Source organism: Aptenodytes forsteri, unplaced genomic scaffold (assembly GCF_000699145.1).
Source record: "Aptenodytes forsteri isolate BGI_AS27 unplaced genomic scaffold, ASM69914v1 Scaffold15, whole genome shotgun sequence".
NCBI lineage: Eukaryota > Metazoa > Chordata > Aves > Sphenisciformes > Spheniscidae > Aptenodytes > Aptenodytes forsteri.
The window spans coordinates 17,243,339-17,262,165 of NW_008795129.1; the positions used below are offsets into that span (position 1 = coordinate 17,243,339).

At 43.4% G+C, this 18,827-nt stretch overlaps 1 protein-coding gene across 1 annotated transcript in view; it reads left to right on the forward strand.

The window, feature by feature from the left end:
- TCF7L2 (transcription factor 7 like 2) overlaps nt 1–10,045 on the forward strand; it is a 252,300-nt gene extending 242,255 nt beyond the window's left edge. The window contains exons 9-12 of the mRNA XM_019471644.1: nt 248–296; nt 851–901; nt 2,044–2,116; nt 7,770–10,045. Coding sequence (XP_019327189.1) covers nt 248–296; nt 851–901; nt 2,044–2,116; nt 7,770–8,199 — 603 coding nt within the window. The 3' untranslated portion in view covers nt 8,200–10,045. The remainder of the gene's footprint in view (nt 1–247; nt 297–850; nt 902–2,043; nt 2,117–7,769) is intronic.
- Nucleotides 10,046–18,827: the final 8,782 nt, after the last annotated feature.

Sequence of the window (18,827 nt, forward strand, 5' to 3'; positions counted from 1 at the left end):
GGGGGGGGGGGGGGGGCTGCAGCGAGGCTGTCTGAAAAGGCATGGGGCGGGCAGGCAGAGCCATCCCTGGGGTGCAAGCATCCCCTTGGGGCCCCCTGCACCGGGATCGAGCCGGCACTGTACTTTGGTGTCCTCCCTGGGGAGCTTCCCCCACCAGCCGCAGCCCCATCGCTCAGTGCTGTCTTGCAAGGAGACATGTTTTGGGGTTTTTTTTTTAATCCTTCTTGTTTGTGTATGTTTCCTGCAGGGAAAGAAGAAGAAGAGGAAAAGGGATAAGCAGCCAGGAGAGACCAATGGTAAGTAAAAAGAAGTCTAAATCTCTTGCTTAGTGGAAGTGTGGCAATCCTGCTGTGACGCTCCTAGGTACGGGGGAGGTGGGTACGAGTCTCCTGGCCTCACGGGGAGCCGGTCCCTATACTAGGCAGCCTTTTTTTTTTTAATGCACTCTAATTAATTTACACGTTATTGCCCTTCTAAAACTAGTAACCAAGCCATTGCATGTAAGAGCCTCTTGTGACGTTAGTTGAATTTGTACGTAGTAATTGCAAAGCCTTTAACTGCAGAGCCGTAGTTGTAATGCCTATGCCATCGTTTATATAGTTGTCTGCTTATTTGACGCATATGTGTGTGCGTGTACGTACGTATGTATGTGTTTGGTATTAATTTGGGCTGTACCTGTATGTTCTGATGCATGCCTTACAGTGGTAAATCGCACCCATTTTAAATTAAGGAGGTTTGCCATTCTATATAGGAAATTAGAAATACTGCATAGGCAATCTCATAGTCAATTTTGAAGAAGCCCTGACTTAGTTTTTTTGAAGCCTTTGTATAATTTGTTCTTTTTTTTCAGAACACAGCGAATGTTTCCTAAATCCTTGCCTTTCACTTCCTCCGATTACAGGTGCTAACGTCATTTTGAGTCATTTAAAATAGTTTATAAACTGCTTTTTAATTTTTTTTCCTGCCATTATAGATTTTAACATTAAACACTTATGACATTAAGAAAAAAATACCATCCACACGTTTTGATAGTATTTATTATCTATATATCTTTATATTTATTATATGTTTGACAGTATTTTTTAATTTTGTTTTTCGTTTTTGTAACAATTGCTATTAAAACAGTAATACGGTAAAAATAACGCAAGAGTTGTACTAACTGTGCAAATTGAATATGCAGTATTTCTTTAAAGAGACTGATAAAGAATGGAAGCAAGTCAGTAATGAACCTCCTTAATCTAATGGCATTTTTCATGGCTCCCACTAAGTCTTCTCACATTAGCATGCATTTGCATTTTTTTATTATTATTTTAGTTTTGGATTTTTTTTTTTCCTTTCTGCTCAAGCCTATTCATTGCAATTCACTAGCTGTACTAACTCAGCACCTTGCCATGCTTTATGTTTTATTTTCTGGCTGATACTAATATACTCATTCCGCAATCTGCTTATTCTTATCCATTCTTTTAAATACAAGTTAATAAAAACAAATAAATTGAATGTTATTCCAAAAGCTGCATTATCCCAGGAGATACAATTTCCTTTTTTTTTTTTCCTCTTATTTTTATTTTGTATCTGAGTTGAAGAAAAAAGCATGTTCAGGATCTAACTTCCATACTCAGCTTCTTTTCTTCCTTTTTTTCCCCCCTTCTCAAAAAAGAGAATAAAAAAACCCAGCCCAAATGAAGCTTGCCTGAAACATCCTGCCAGACCAGCCACAATCACATTCCTCTACCTGCTCTTTTAAAAGGGAAAGAAACAGTCCTTTCTGAAGGGATACTGCAGCTTTAATTGCAACAGCTAATCTCAAGAGTTGAATAAAAATGTGATTATCACTTTTTTTTAACTTTTAAATCAAAAGTCAATATTTTGCAATTAATAACAAGGACATTGATTTTTATTCCCTTTTTTATTTTTATTTTTTCCTTATTTTTATCTTTCTCTTTTTTCTCCCCTTTTCTCTCTTCCTCTCTCTCTCTCCCCCCCTCTCCCCTTTTCTTTTTTTCCTCTCTCCCTTTTCTGCTCGCTTTTCTTGAACTCATTCAGACCTGAGCGCTCCTAAGAAATGCCGAGCGCGCTTTGGCCTTGATCAACAGAATAACTGGTGCGGCCCCTGCAGGTGTGTATAGTTTTCCCAGACTCGCTATGGCTGATTTGCAGCTGGTTTATTTGGTACTTTCCCCTTTTTTTTCCTGCCTTGTTGCTTTGTAGCTCTGTGTTGTGATCTAGAAGACACAAGGGAGTGGGATACTGCCATGAGTTATCATCTCTCTGAAAGGGTTTTGCTTTTTTTTTTCGTTGTTGGTCTTTTTTTTGCCTTCCTCTTTGCACCTACTAGCCAAAAACCCACTGTAAAACAGCATCAGCCTTTAAGCCCATCTGATCCGTGGCTCAACCACGCTTCTGCCCTCCAAGCCTCCACCCAAGGAAAGTCACTCCCAAAGCCCTTGATAACACGGCATTGAGCACGGTACTGACACCGGACAGACGCATGGCCGTGTCGGAGATTTTTCTTGGTTTTCTTTTGGCTTACTGTGAAAGTCCTGTTTTCTTTCCTGCCCTTGGTATGAGGGGAGATTACCAAATAAAACTAAGGTGATTGAAAGCTAAATGTAGCTGTAGCTAAGATGACGCAGTCCAAATGAGCTCTATCCACCATTGTGTTGTATTTTTTGTGTTTACCTTATGCTAACAGATGCAAATACTCCAAAGAAGTGTCGGGCATTGTTCGGGCTTGACCGACAGAGTTTATGGTGCAAACCGTGCAGGTATAATACTACCCATTAGGCCTTTGGGGAAATAAAAGCAATCTGTCCTCTTAGTGCATTTGTGTGATTTTATTTTTTTAATCTTTTTTCCCCCACTCCCCACCTTTCTCTCTCCCACAGCATCAATTGCTAATAATCTTTGATCTTTGGAATTTCCTGCTAATTTAATGCCATTTTCTCTCTTTCTTTACCAATAACCTCTCCCTGGTGGTAGAACTGGGAACAAGAAAACTTCAAGTCCTTAAAGCTGGCAGTTTCTTGGCTTCTTTTATTATTTTTTTCCAGATTGTCAGCAAAATGAATGTTTAGCCGGACATTTATATTTTGTCTTTCATTTGGGTCTATGTCCGCTGCCTCCAAAGGCTTTTTAAAAAGGTTCTGGGATCTGCAGCACTAGTGTTTTTCTCATGATTAGAGATGTAAAAGCCAGTGTTTACAGCTTATATTGTACTCATTTTTTTGGTGTTATCTGCAAAATTAAATAGCTACCTGTAGGCTTCTAAGCCTCGGTAAGGTTTATGTAGATATCAGTTTTTTAAATGATCTGATGTCTTTTTTTTTTTCTGATTCCAAAAATACATTTTTTCCCATTTTATCCCAACAAGTGAGCTGTAAACACCTGAGCTTTAGACAAAACTAATTACAACTTTAGTAGGACAGTTTCCAGCATTAAAAGGAGATGAAAGACATCAGAGAGCCCAAATTTCGACAGCCCATGTTCTACTGGAGTTTAATTCCATGTATAACTCAGTACGTACTTCTTTCTTGGTGGAGGGATACCGAGTAGTTCTTTTCTCATTCCTTTTTCCTTATATGATCGCATTTGGTTAAATTTGTTGTTTCTTTGTTCTGATACAAGCAGTCTTTGAATTTGGAATATTGTGATGGTAGGTATTCCAACCCAAACCACACTCTGTGTGTAGTGATTCCTCTCCCACATTTTCCCCTCTTACTCATGCCAGTCCCATGTGCTCCATCTCATTTAGAATGTAGATCAGACGTCCATCGTATTTTGTGTATGCACGCAGTCTTGTTTGTGCTTAGTGTTGAGGAAAACACGGATTGAGGGTGGTGTTGTATGTCAAAATACCAGCTAAGGCACCAGAAATGTCTTCAACAGATTGCATATTGTCCCATTCGAGGCATGCTAGTACCGGGTGTTGGGGTCTTAAATACCAGTACCAGTATGTATATTAAACAAGCTTTGAAAGCAGCAGTTGCTTAAAGCAGGAAGAGGTCAGTCCACAAGAGCTGGGTAGCCACTTCACTGGGTCAGGAGGCTCGAGTCTCACGCTTGTCAAAGGCTCGAATGCTGTGTTTAATTAGGCTTTATTCTGTGGTTAGTTCACTACACACTGTCAGCAGATACCTGTGTAGTCTAGAGATAGAGTATTTGAAGCATGTCAGGTTCTGTATGCCAAGCACCAGAACCAGGGGCACATCATGTTTGTGTCGCTTTATCTTTCCCTAGCTGCTTAAGTAAAGAGCATACTTTTAAAACTACATTTTATGAGCAAGGGGACTTTTCATTCTGTCTGTACAGTGCTTAGGTTACATGTGAAGCATAAGCCCTCTCTTAACTTATGCCAGATTTTGGTCAGAAATCTTTGCAGCAGCACATCAGAGACGACTTCGGTGGTGTAGCTGATAGCTTTAGACTTACTGATATAGAGTCAGCTGCTTTTTTTGTTTGGTGTTTTTTGTTTGTGTTTTTTTTTAATGCATGGAGGCATTTTATCACTAGGTAGTAGAGCATTTCTCTCCTGGTTCTGGTCCTAACGATTATAACACTGCATTTGCTAGCATGGTAGCATTTTGTAGCGCATCTTAGGTAGGTGCTAAAGATGTGCAGTTTGCTACTACAATAGAAACTGAGACATCTTCGCTCACGGCAACTGAATAAACCCTTGTCATCCCCTGTGGCTTTCACTCATGGCAATTGCAGCATCACAGGTTTCCCGATGCTGTCCTGGGGCTAGTTTCAAGGGCAACACGAGCTGGGTCAGGTCTGTTGGTGTTTGCCAGAATGATGTAACAGTTCACGCTTTCAGAGTGATGCACAAGTGAATAATCCGCACAAGTGAATACTCCTCACGAGTGCTTCTGAGGGGGATATATAGTATTTTTGTTCTCACTTTTAGGAGAGCAAAACTGAGGCACAAAGAGTTCCTTGGATGTTTACTTATTCCCCTTCACCGGAGTTGCCTGGTGGTGTTCACTTCTGGGTGAACTTCTGGCTTGCAGGGTTTGGGGTTTTACCATCTATGCATTCTGTCCCACCTAACCCTGACACGTACATGACCACAGATAACGCATGGTGGGAATGGCACAGGCTGGAGAAATGTCCCCCCCTTGAGCCATCATGATTTAAGTAAATGGCTTTTCAGACTAAAAGTGGCCACACTGTTAAAGAGTTTAATGTACAACAGAAGCAGAAGCAGCAATCTGCTCCCTTAATCCTAGTCAAAGGAAAATTACTTCAGGTAGCAGACCAGTGGGTTTAGTTTTAAAAAGGTTGTTAACTCTGCAGAGTCAGAAAGTCAGGTAGACCTTGTTTAAGTCTGCTTTGGGAGTCTGCCGTTGGAACTCTTCCTCTCAGGCCATAGAACTTAAATAGTATTAAAAAAATCAGTTTGAATTTTTGGCATACTAGATTCAAACTGCCTCCAGTGAAATAATTAACTGCCTTGTAGGTTCAGAGCAATCCAGTTGAATGGCTTCTGGACAACCATCAATGAGGCAGGCAGAGCTTGGGTCTCTGCTTGCAAATTATTTTAATTTGAGGAGGGGGGTGAGCCCTGCAGTCTCCAAATTGTGAAAACCCACCTTTCCACACAGGTATTATCAGTGACCTTGGTGAATCATCACTGTTCTGCTTTGCCACTGGAGCTGTACAGAAGGTGGAAACATGAACTGTGGCCCTGGTAGCATTGCACAGCTGAAGCTAGGAAGTGCTGAGGCAGAGGAGAGGGGAGGGGAGAAGGAGCAGTAGAACTGTCCTTAGCCAAGAGCCAGAGGCTTCCCGTGTTGTTTGTTGATGGTAGAAGAATTAACAGGTTCTGTTTTGAGCCCACCAAATTAATTTTTTTCTGTCTTTTAACGTTGCTCTAATAAAGCATGGTTTACAGCCGTCACTTGCTGTCTTCTATCTTTCTTTCTTTCTTTCTTTCTTTCTTTCTTTCTTTTTAACATTTAAGTTGCATGGTTGTCTTTAGTTTTTAGCATGTATTGATCTGTGGTTAAAACTCTAATAGCCCTAACCCCTTACCTTGCCATGTGGAACCTGGAGCAGAACCTGAGAGCAGAACCTGAGTCTGTGGAGGAAGGGATGTCACAGCACTGGTCCCTCACTGAAGCTGGTGGAAAGACGGGGTGCCGGGGTTGCTGCTCCCTTTCTGGCTATGGGAGATGGTATCTTTTAACTCCAGGATCAAGCTGGTTAGATCTCCCTTGCAGTCGAGAAACATTTAGCCCCATTGCCTAGACAGCAGTCCTTGGTTTAACCCAAGTCAAACGCAGTTGCCATACATAGGGGAGAACATGGACGACCAGCAATGGAGCTAGGGCACCTATGTGAGTGGGGAACGTCACCCAGCGATGTTCAGCTGCTGTGCCATGCTCGGGCACTTCCTCTGATGAAGTTGCTGAGCTAGGGTGAGGTATCCACTGGAGGGGGAGAGCAACCTACTCCTTCATGTTGGTGGCATTGCGCAGCTTAGCTGAGTGTCCAAAGTTTTTGTGGCAGAGCTGCTCTAGACAGACTTTGTCCTGTAACTCGGGCTGTGTAACAGCGGTTCAGCACTTCCCATGGAAAGTGTGCTTGTGAATAGGAGGGCTGGAGAGCCATCATTATTAGTTTCAAGGTGGCCGCTGAACATCGTTCTGCCAGATGCTGTGGTTGTTTGCCTCATTATTTCTGTCCTGCTGCTAGAATTGTCTTGCATATACTTGGCAAGAGAGATGGTGTGAAACTGTCATCTGTTTTCATTGCTCCTTTACATTATTAAGTGGACAGAGGGAGGAGAAAAGATCTCTGTCGGGTCACTTATTTATTTGAAGATGAGCGGCTCTTGCAAGACTTTCATATTCCCTGGTGTGAAATAAGGTCCCTGTGTTCCTCACCTTTGTACCTGTTGTCGTGCTCTTCACCTACTGAAATTGGATCCCACTCTGGAGTTAACATGGATGGCCTCTCAGAGGAAAATTCCCCAAAATGCAGACGAGCAGCTTCCCAAATCTACCACTCTCCTTTAAAACAAAAAGTAAAACTGAGTCGATTTAAAGCCACAACCTGCAGGCCATACAACCAGTTATTCTTGTTATTTTGGATCATACTCTGTTTATCCTGTTCTTTTCCTGGTTTTTCTTCTGTTTGCTTTGTTTGTTCGTTTTGTTTTTATTTCCCCTCTCTCGTTCTCTCTATTATATATCCTTCCTGTCTGACTCTGACGTTTCTGGATTTGGTGTGGTTCTTAACAGAGGAGAAAGCAATGAGCAGTAGTTTGCAGCCGTCCTTGCCTCCCAAGGGCAGTGCATCGTAAGACACGACAGGTGACGCAGGTGTAGAGATAGCCCCGTTGAGTTGGACAGCGTTATGGGACATCTTGAGATACCATCAACTATCCAGAGCTTTTATTTTATAAGGATTAATTTTATTTCTTTTTTTCCCGGAGGAAAGTTGAGTTTGTAGATTAGCACAGTGGGCTCCAAAAATGTCTTATCTGATTTCCTGATTATTAAAATAACTAAGGAAAGGAGGCAGCCTGAAGATGAGGGGGACGAAGAGACAATTGGTGAATCCTTTCAAAATCTGTTAGCTGAGGGGAGGTTCCCGAGTGGGCTCGGTGCCGAGGACACCCCGCCAGACCCCCAGGATGGCGCGAGGGGCCGGTGTGCCGCCCGTGCAGAGCCCAGAGTAGCTAACTGACAGCTCTTTGCTTTAGATAACTGTCTCCATCAGCGTCTCTGCCCTTTATTCACAGATAACTCTCTCCCTGTTTCTAGGAGAAAAAAAAAGTGCGTTCGCTACATACAAGGTGAAGGCAGCTGCGTCAGCCCACCCTCTTCAGATGGAAGCTTACTAGACTCTCCTCCGTCCTCCCCCGCCATACTCGCCTCCCCCTCCAGAGACTCGAAACCACAGACTGAACAAACGCAACCCCTCTCGCTCTCATTGAAGCCCGACCCGCTGGCGCACCTGGTCATGATGCCGCTGCCATCCTCGCTCGTCCTCGCCGAGAGCGCTGCGAGCAAGCCCGGCGCCCTGCCTGCCGCCAGCTGCCCCAACGGGGCCCTGGACCACCCGCCGGCCGCCCTCCCGCCGGCCGCCGCCGCATCCCTAGCACAGCCCTCGACGTCCTCCTTGCATTCCCACAGCTCACTGGCAGGGACACAGCCCCAGCCGCTCTCCCTCGTAACCAAGTCCTTAGAATAGCTTTAGCCTCGTTAGCCCTTTTGGTTTCCTTTGGGGGGATTGAATTCTGTTGGGATTTGTTTGTTTGGTTTTTTTTTTCCTTTATTTTTTTTTTCCCCTTCTCCTCCTCCTTGTCGTCCGCTGTTCGTCGTCGTTTCTCGGTTTCGTTTTTAATTCGTGCCACGTGGCTACATTAGTTGATGTTTTATCGAGTTCATTGGTCAATATTTGACCCATTCTTATTTCAATTTCTCCTTTTTAAATATGTAGATGAGAAAAGCCTCATGATTCTGCCAAAATTTTTATCAACAGCTGTTTAAAGTCTTTGTAGCGTTTAAAAAATATATATATATACATAAATTGTTATGTAGTTCCAAAAGCTTAGTTTTAAAGACTGATTTTAAAAATTAAAAAAAAAAAAAGAGACAATTTTGAAGCAGCCCTTGCCGGAGGCATTGGTTCTTTATTATTTGTATTAAATACGAGCTTGCGAACCAATCATTTTACATCTGGTTTTTAAACCTTTAAGGGCACAACGAATGCAGTGCCGCTACTACTTCTTTTTTTTTTCTTCCTTGTGTGAAACAACCTTATTGTGATGTTACTTGTTATTGTTTAAATGTACAGAAACAAAGGGTTAAAAAAAATGTGAAAATATACCTTGTTCCATGGTGTTGTTCTTTTTGGGGGAGGGAACGCTACTCAACAATTAAAAGTATCACAACGCTATTGGACCAGTAGTATTTATTGCTTTAGAAATTGCTTGTTGTATCTGTATGTTGTCCCTTTTTAAATGTTTTTTTCTTCTTCTTTTCTTGAAACATTGTATAAAGGTTTTTTTTTTTCCCCTTAGTGTAAGCATCTTATATATAACAACTCATTTGTACAAGGTTTTTAAGTTTATATATAAATGTGTATATATATATTTTTTCCGGGATTGTTGTTTTTGATTTCCTTTCGTGATTTTTTTTTTTTTTTTTTTTTTTTTTTTTGCTATATGAAACACAGTTGCCACCAAATGGACATTCGCAGATGCATTTTTTTCAAGGATCACTAGTGTAAAAAAAAAAAAAAAATTGCTTTAAAAGCCATTACACACACAAAGACTTGAAAATTTAGCAAGGGAATTTTTAGCAATGCTGTTTTAAAAATAGCAAGGTCCAAGTGTCTCCCGTTCAGAACTGCAGCTGAATCCCCTGCGACATTAGGACTGTAGGCTGTGTGCAAAATTTTTATGTGCCAAAATTCTCAGTGACTTTTAACTTTCTCCCAACAACTTTATTTTTTTTTTTAATGCTGTAATTTTTTTGTTCATCATGTTTTGCTGTGATGTTACATAGGTAGATATGTATGTAGTTTTAATGTCACCTATAACAGACGTGTTTGGTAGCAGATTGTCCGGAAAGCATTTAAAATGAAGAGGTATAAACCCTTAAGGGCCAAATTCTGTATATTAGATTATTCATAAAAGGAAAATCAGACTGCCACTTTTATGTACACTTACTTCATACAGGTGAGTATCAAAACTAAAAAAAAAAAAAACTAGGCATGTTGATGTTGCAAAAAACGCTGTATAAAGCTGAAAAATTGTTCATCTGTTCATTCAGTGCCATTGTAGTTGACATGAAGCGATTGTAAAACTGTCTCAGATTTTTCTCTGGTTTATTAAGATGCTAACTATAACATTTTTTGTGAATACTTTGAATGTTTCCTAACAGTTGTGATGTTACTGTTCCGTTTTATGCTCTTATTCCGATTTTCATTTTTAATGGTTTGGAAGCCATTTTTTGTAATGAATAAATGTTCATGCTGTACAGTATCTGTAGCATGCAGTTCTGGATTAATAAAAGCAACTTAGTATGTGCAGAGAATGACTTGTCAACTCATTTATGCGTTGACTGCATTTTACTCTGGCCAAAAAGATTTGTAGCCTGAGTGGAAAACTTCCTTGAAAAAAATTTTGTGAAAATGGTGGCAGCTTGCAGCCAGCTCTAGTTGTAAGAAATCCTCTGTTTCCTGTGGGTTCCCATGCTGCCGCCTGCTAAATTCCTTTTGCACTAGCCCTCTCCCCGCTCAGCAAGCTTTTGTTGCAATAGTTGAAAATCCTTTTTTTTTTTCTAAAGCAAATGGCACGTGATTTGGCAAAAGACAAATAGCACGTGAGCTAAAGTAATGTTGTCCCTCTGTGTGAAGTGATCCTGACTGGGGGACGGGAGACCAGGGCTGATGATACCTTTAATTTTAAAACATTTTTGTTCAACCTGGTGATCCCACAACACAGGGCTGATGCACTGTAAAGGTCACACAGGAGAGCTTAGGTACCCCTAATTAGACAGAGTCCTTGTGCTGTCCTTAGGGTTTATCTCCTAGATAGATACGAGGCCGTTTTTGCATTTTTTTTTTTTTAATGCAATGAGCCCTTGCAGCACAGCCTGCTCTCAGCGCTGAGCATCCAGCATCCACCTGATGCAGCAATGCCTGCAGATGCTGCAGGGTGAGAGTGAACTTACATGCAAGAATTTTTATTAAATGGTTCATTTGTTTGGGTTTTTTAAACTAAGTAGGGATTTAAGCTTTGTAATTTCCAGGAATCTCTCAGAAGTGGATGCCACCATAGCCCCAGTCATCTTGGAAAATCTCAGCCATAGTAATTTCTACAATGGCACTCGAGGGCAATCAAACGCAAAGGTCTTGGAGCAGGCTTGTTCCCTGCCATCGTGCCAGTGTATTGCTCAGATAATGCACTTCTCTTCAGTCGGTCTTGATGGACTCCACAGGAAGGGTAAGTATTCTTCCTCATATGGGGAAACAGGTGAAGTGATTTTCTGCAGAGACCTGGGAACGGGGCCATTTCGGGAAGCTCAGCCCTGGTGCTGAGACTGTGCTGTCCCTCGCTGGGAGGTCCAATAAAACCAAAACCGGCTGCAAAGCGGTTGTCTGTTGGCTGCAGAAGGAATTTGCTTTGTAGATTGCTCAGATTGCACTTCTCTTCAGTCGGTCTTGATGGACTCCACAGGAAGGGTAAGTATTCTTCCTCATATGGGGAAACAGGTGAAGTGATTTTCTGCAGAGACCTGGGAACGGGGCCATTTCGGGAAGCTCAGCCCTGGTGCTGAGACTGTGCTGTCCCTCGCTGGGAGGTCCAATAAAACCAAAACCGGCTGCAAAGCGGTTGTCTGTTGGCTGCAGAAGGAATTTGCTTTGTAGAGGGGCTGGGAGCTACTGGGTGAAGTACTAAGTAATGTTTAAACAGAATATATAGTACTTTAAATTGCTACCACTTTTTTTAAATGACTAGTTTACAAGCCAGAAGCCTTTTTTTTGTTTCAAACTTTAATAAAGGGAGTGTTGCTTCATATTTCCTATTAGAAGGATTAAGTCACGGTGAATTTTTTACCAGGCTCCATTTATCTCCCTTGATCCAAGGCCTGATGCTGTTTCTGTTGTGGTCTAACACAACACTCCCCTTGACTTGAGTGGAATATGTCCCCTCATCACCCGCAACAGGCGTGAAGGCAGGCAGGTGGGATGGGACTCTGCGACGGGGAAGAAGATGTTGCTGCGAAGTCGTTGTGGAAGATGCCAAATCTTGCTGTTGTTGGTAGCCAGCAAATTGAACATGATGCTCAAATTACTCTCCTGCTATTTAAGGTTTCTAGGGAATTTTTTTTTTCTTTCTCCTAAACGTTTTGACTCCTGCTAGGGAATGGCCATCCATCAGCCAGACACATGTGCTGCATCTCTGCTGGGGATAACTGCTCTCTTCTAATGTAAAACATAGTGCTCCAGGGAGATCTTTGAATGCCATGATTCAAAGGAGACACCATCAAGGTATGATTCATATATTCAGCAAAATAGTGTGTTCTTTGCTCGTTGCTTTATTAGCAATCCTTTGGAAAGCAGAGTCCAAAAACACTGTTCCTGGACAAATTGGTTTTCCTTCTGTGTGTGCGGTGAGAAACGCACGTGTTTGAAAGATAGGTTGAACAGAGCTCGCGAGTGGTGCATAACTCGTGCTGGAAACTCATCTGCTGTGGAAAAATATTACATGTTCCTGGGAAAGCAACCACTTGGGTTTCCCGTAGGTTGTGCATTGGCTGTGTCTTTTGATGGGCTTATGCCTTCAGATTTGCCTCCAAATTCCCCTTGCTCAGAGGGCCTGAGCTGGGTCAAGGCTCCTGGGAGAAAATTACTATTATTTATATATACTCCCTTTGTCCCCAGGAGTCACAGCCAAGAACCCCATTGGACCAGGTGCACTGGAAACATGGTGGAAAGACAGCCCTTCCCATACACTGTAGGTGTAAAATAGGGTGAGCAACTGGCTACAGGGGTGTGACCTGATCACCCTGTTCACCCCCAGATCCACGCAAGTGAGGGCAACCTCCAGAGCAGCGCGGTGACAAATTGGCACGCTCTGTCCGTGTACGGGGCTGCCACGGGACAGCATGGGGCCCTACGTACAGTAGGTAATTCACCGTAGCTATTGCTTCCATCTGTTTTCATGGGATAAGGCAAGGAGGCAAGTCAATGTGTTGCATGTTCGGGAGACATTTATTTTCCATTAGTTTTGTAAATCTCATTTTTCACTTAGTGTATGGAATTTTAAAAAGTTTAAGCAATTGCTGACTCAATAAAGCAGTGCCACATGGTTTTAAGCTTTGCTTAAAAGAAAAAAAGGAAGGGAAAGGCAGGAAAAAAGAGCAATCTTCAGACTCCTGTTCATTTCATCAGACAATAAAAAGATGTAAAGAGAATTCACAGTAAAATAGTTGCATGGGCCATTGCAACAATCATGAAAGCAAACAATAATAATAATAATGATAATAATAATAATTTAAAAAATGAACGTGTGTGACAGTGCTGCCCAGCTATGTCTGGCATACACATAGGAATGCTTTACCACCTAAGACTCTGGGTAAAGATTTTGGATGCTGTTTTGGGAGAGATGCTCCAGCTGAAGATTAAATTCAGTACAGGACCAGTACTGAGCTTCAGTGGTCTTTGTTGGACAAGAAGGCTAAAGCTCTTGGAGCCTTAAAACTACGAATATGCAAATGTGCTCAGAGATTGTAGCAATTGCTATATTATAAAAAAAGGGTAGACAGGTACTTTAGCATTCATTTTAAGATGTTCTTGGAAAACATCTTGAGACTTTTAAGGCAGATCAGCTACAACTGAATGCATCCCAATGGCCCATCATTGTCAATAATGTCACCAGCCCATTTTAAGGACTCCCTGAGGAGAGGAGTCTGCCAGCCCCTGAACTGATTTCCTTCAGGGATCAATCAAAAATATTCACTAATGACTTGCATCGATGTTCTAGGAGTTGCTCTTTTTCTGAAGTTGGAAATGCATTTAATTTGGGGGGGGGGGGGGTGTTAGCCTGGACCTCTAAGGCAGCAGAGATCACGAAGTCATGCTGTCTGTCCATCTGTTTGACCATCTTCTGGTAATTCTTGAATCCTCTGGCATTTTGAACCAGATTTGACAGCGGCAGTCAAACTCTTGGAGATTATAAAGTCCCTCTGAGTTCCAGGGAATCTCTGCCGGCACTGAGAAGAGAGGCTTTCCAGATCCGCTGCTGAAGAAAAGGCAGGGAGAGCTCAGCTGTTATCCATTCTCTCTGGCAGCGTCCAGATGGCCAATTATCACACGTCTACTTCTGGACCAGCATCTGCACTCTCCTGCCCAGCTGGCAGGCCAAGAAGATTACGTAGGAGACATGGAGAGCATTGGGGTGTTGGAGGGAACAAGGGACATGGGAGAGAGTTAAAGGTATAGGGAAAACTGGAAATACTGCAGCTGCAATATGTAATATTATGTAAGATTGCAGCGGGGAAGCGAGGGGAGGGGAAGGACGATGGGGAGACAGGAGGCACATCTGCAGGACACCAGACCTCGCTGATGTTGCTGCTCACAGAGCAAAGCTGCTCTGGAACACTAGACACCATGGTGTTACCAGCTCCTTGTCTCCTTCCTTCCAGTTACTTGCTTGCACCAGCTTACCAAGGAGAAGCACAGCCCCATTTGGGAGGTACCTGCTGGCAGGGGCTCTGGCCAGGCAGGCTGCGATACCCTGGCCTGGCCCCTCACCAGAAAGGTCTGCAGGCTGGGAAAGGCTCGGGGTGTTTCCACAGTCCTGTAGCATGGTGAGGAATGGAGTTGGGTGTGCGCAGGAAGAAGGTTTTGTTGGGTTTTTTTTTTAAAAAAAAGAGAAAAAAGATTGTAATCTTATTTGCAAACAAGCCCATTTGTAGTAGCTGGTTCCCAGGCGTTAGCAAACACCCTGGTTTTAATCCTCCTCAGAAAACGTCTCTGTGCTCCCTTATTTTGTGTTCTCTTTTGAATATGCTGCTGGGGTATTTTTGGATCTAACTATATCTTTTTAATCTGTTCCCCCCACCCCTTCTGAGCCCCCACTGCCTCCCTGCCTGCTCCTCCTTCAAACTTATATAATGGCACATTATACAAAATAACTAAGCAGGTGGTATTTTTAAAGACAGTGAGTGAGCATTTTTTTGGCCTAAATTTGGAACGAAACAGATGGATTTTAAGACTCTGCTTTTTTCTATGAATAGTAACCGTTGTTCTCCACTGCCTTAAACACCAGTTTCAAGACCACCTCCAGCAACCAATCAGCACTCCGTTATTTAATTATAACAAAATTCTTAGCTCTGTCTGCTGCTGCATGGGCAAGTGGGGGGCACTGGATCAACTTCTGGAGCCAGGCAGACTTGCCAACAATAATTTTCCTTTTCCCAGAGGGCCGAGGGGGCCTGGAGCGGGTTCCAAGTTCCTCCTAAACTGGCTGTTCAGTTTGGGCTCCCTGACAGAGTGCTTGAAAAGGGTTATAGAAAGGCAGATAAATGCACTTCTTGTTGCAAGCTTCCCTGACAAGCCAGGCCTCCAGAACAGTGATCTCATTCCTGCCTCATTATTAGTGGTGCCAGATTTTTTCCATTAACAGGTAATTGAGTCGAAACTAAAATAAGCAAAGTTTGTTTTATCCAATGCATTTTCTTGCTTGCTTGTGAAATAAAAACACTTTAGAGAGGAGTTTGCTTTTAATGTTCATGGAAATGTATTTACATCTTAGAGATTCCTCTCTGCTCTAGTGTAATTAACCTGACTGGTCTTTTTGTTATTGTTGTTTTGATTTTTAAAGAAAAGAGATTGGCGAGGCTTAATTCTTTTTTTTTAATGGTTTGAATTCCCTGGGACCAGCAGGGTTGAAATTGCCCGTTCTGTGCACAGCCACGCACGTTATCCCGCTCCTCTGTGTGTGTGTATGTTCATGTTGCGTGATTGATTTCACCCATGGCCCCAGAGGGGAAGCAGGAACAGGAGCCCAACGGGACGATACTGCGCACCACTTCCAGGCTCACAACGAGCTCTCCCTTCCAGAGGGGCCACGGGGACACTGCTGGGACCAGCCAGCGTCTTCTCTCCTGATCAAGGAGGAAAACAAAGTGTCTGCCTGTGAAATGCTCATGGTCTTGCTGAAGATCATTCTTTGTTTCTAATCCATGCGGTTATGAGGGCAGAAGGGACAGGTGTAAAATCTGGGCTACACATGCTTCTGTTGAGATTATGTTGCTTGTAGAGGAGGAGAGAAACTTTCTACCTGTCTGGGTGTGTCCATGCACAGGGGTTGCCATGCTGTCTGCTCTGAGCCAAGGCAGTGCCAGCACCAAGAAAACCTGAGCAATTCCTCAGCCAGCAGCTTCAGGCTTCCCTGTGCAGCCAGCGGGCCACCTCCTCCCCCTCCTTGGCTGCAGGAGAGCCGACCCTGCCCTGGGTGAAAGGCAAAGGCCTCAAGAACAACATGTGAAATGCTGCAAGCCCTTGGGGACAAGCATGTCCTGCAGAGAAATTGCTACTAGTGTGGATGTCTTCCCATTTTTTGAGGCATCTCCCTGATGCCTCCTAATCCTCTGGTGTTGGGCTGCCTTGGGGGACTCTGGGCCACCCTACACATCAAGCAGTGAATTCCCTCTGAAATTCGTGGGACCGATGCCCAGAAGCGGCTGTTTTCTGACCTAGCTTGGGCATCTGAGACAGTTGCTTGTGGAGTCAGCTCTGACCTTACCACTAGGCAAAGCAGGCGCCTCTTGTTTGCACCCCACCACACGTGTCCTGAAGTAAGCAAAACCCGCAGAGACTTTGCATCATTTCAGCTACTAGTTTAACAGGAAACAGTTAACGATGCTGAAGAACAGACAAGTTTCATGGTTGTGGATTTGCTCTTTTGCTTCTGTTTCGGGCTATTCATGGAGGTAGGTGCCTGCCTACTTTACCCTTGTGAAAGAGGCCATGTCCACCAGTGACACTAGGACTTGACCGCTTTGCCCACAAAGTGACATCCTTGTATCAACCACGGTTCTGTGTGACCTCTTCGCCAGCCCTTTGCAAAGGAGCAAAGGGATAGGAGCATTGCAGAAGGGCCGGTAGCCCTGGATGGAGGCGGGGGGGAGGTTGAGCAAGGAGGGTGCTGAGAGCGGGCGGTGGGACAGGGACCACGGCATGCCCCACTGCAGCTGAGACGCCGCAGCAGGGCAGGGGAAGCGGGTGGCTGCAGAAGTGTTGAGAGTGGCAGCGGTGCCTGCCTGCTGACTGCTGCCTCAGCCTCACATCCCCTGGGCTCTGAGAGGCCAATTACCAATTCACAGAGCCTGTTTCAGCACAAACAGGACCTTCAAAGAGTTTGGAGCCTTTCTGGTTTTGTTTTCTTTTTTTTTTTTAATGCCCTCCTAAAAAAATAAAAGCAGAAAGACCCTCACTTTAAGGTCAAGTACATAATTGTTTCTAATAGGAATTTCAAACATTGTCTCTTCCTGGCTGGGTCAATTACCCTGACTACCCAATGACAGACTCGAGACACAATAACCCCCATCTGCACTTGAACACATCCTCTCTAAAGTAGAATTTAAAGGGGCTTTTTTTATTTTGTTTTGTTTAATCACACAACTTTTGGGGGTTTTCTGATTGGAGAATTTAGCTTTCATCTCGTGGAGGTCTGATGCTGAGAATTCTCTGGCAGTGAAGCTGTAGGAGAAATCAGGTGGGTGACATGGGAGCCGTGGTCCTGCGATAGCCCTTGTCTGGGCTGAGGTGGAGGGTCCGTGTGGGGAAGATGTACTGTGTACAAAGGAGCATACCAGAAAATGCCTGTTAAAGGCTGAAACAAACCAAGATGCCCAAATTACATTCCTAGCAGTCTGGGATATGCATTAACCAAGTCCCTCAGTTTACCTGGCTCTAAAATGGCTGTAAAAAAGATGCAGTCATGAGGTGCGCTGGCTTGCACAGCTCTTATTCTCTGTAATAAGCATGTTCAGGACCTGCACAGCAAAATCAGGGTTGCCACAATGGCAGGAGATGAAATTCCTTCTCCAGTCACCCATTCCAACATATTTGCTTCTCACTGGATTTTCTGGGGTACTCCTTGTTGTACCAATGATGTGGTTTAGTTCCCTGTTTATTGCATGAATTTTGTTAAAGCAGCCAAGTGGCTTGCTTTTATGAACTTCTCCTCTGCATCATGAGGGGTGACAAAGAACTTGGATTAGTGAAAAACCATTAAACAAAATAACTTCACTTCCAATTGTTTCATTTTAAGAGATGAACTTTTTCTTTCCCCCACCCTCTTTAAATTTTTAAGTGAATTTAAATTAACAGACATCACTCAGGTGTAGGCAATACACAGATAGGAAAGATTGGCCATCTGCAAAGCTGTTCACTCATTAAAGCCTCTGTTTAGTTAGAGACCACCCGCAGCGTGGACAACAACAGTACAGACCCCTCTGAGCTCTGTCCTTTCTTCAGGCTACTCCGACCTGGATGAATGAGCTGAGGGATGAGACAGACACTCTGCCTCCTTCTTCCTTCAGATCCTTTTTTTCCATTCACACTTTACACAGTGTTCATCACCGTTGCATCTCAGCACCTCAGGTTCCTTCCAAGAGCCGACAGGTTTACCGGTCGTCCTGCATTTCACAGGGATGTCATAGTGGTGTCAGCTCCACCTCACATGTTCATAACCTGACCCTAAGGACCATTTTTTGGCTTGAGTTTCACATTTGCAGAATATTTGATAGGTTTTTCAACAAAAGCATCTATTAGCAGTGAATATCATGGTGAGACAAACTGCTTCAAGTCAGCTCAGACCAGCAACTAGATCTGGCCTAGTAGAGCAGACCTAGTAATGTGGAAGAGGACATGAGGACTGGTTGTACAACACTGATGACTCTAATATCCTCATAGGTTCAGTCAAGACCTTTTACCTGGGTATTAGCATCTTTGAACTTTGTACTGACTTGCGTCTTTTCTCTTTTCTGGGATGAAATGTCCAAGATTTCCAATGGCAACTCATGGCCTTGGGTGCCCCATTTGATGAAGGAAGCGGGTTCACAGCAAGAACCGGATTCCTTTCATTCCAGGGGGAAAGGAATCTATGTAAAATGTCTCAACTTCAACTCTAAAACTGAAGTCAAAACAATCAGTAGCTACTACTTAAAAATCTACAGTGATCTTATTTTAATTTAATCCGTGAGATACATTTAGCACACCTTTGGTACTGCATAAAATAATAATTTTCATGTTAGAGAGGCAAAAGGAACAGGAGTATAAGTAATTCTATATGTTAG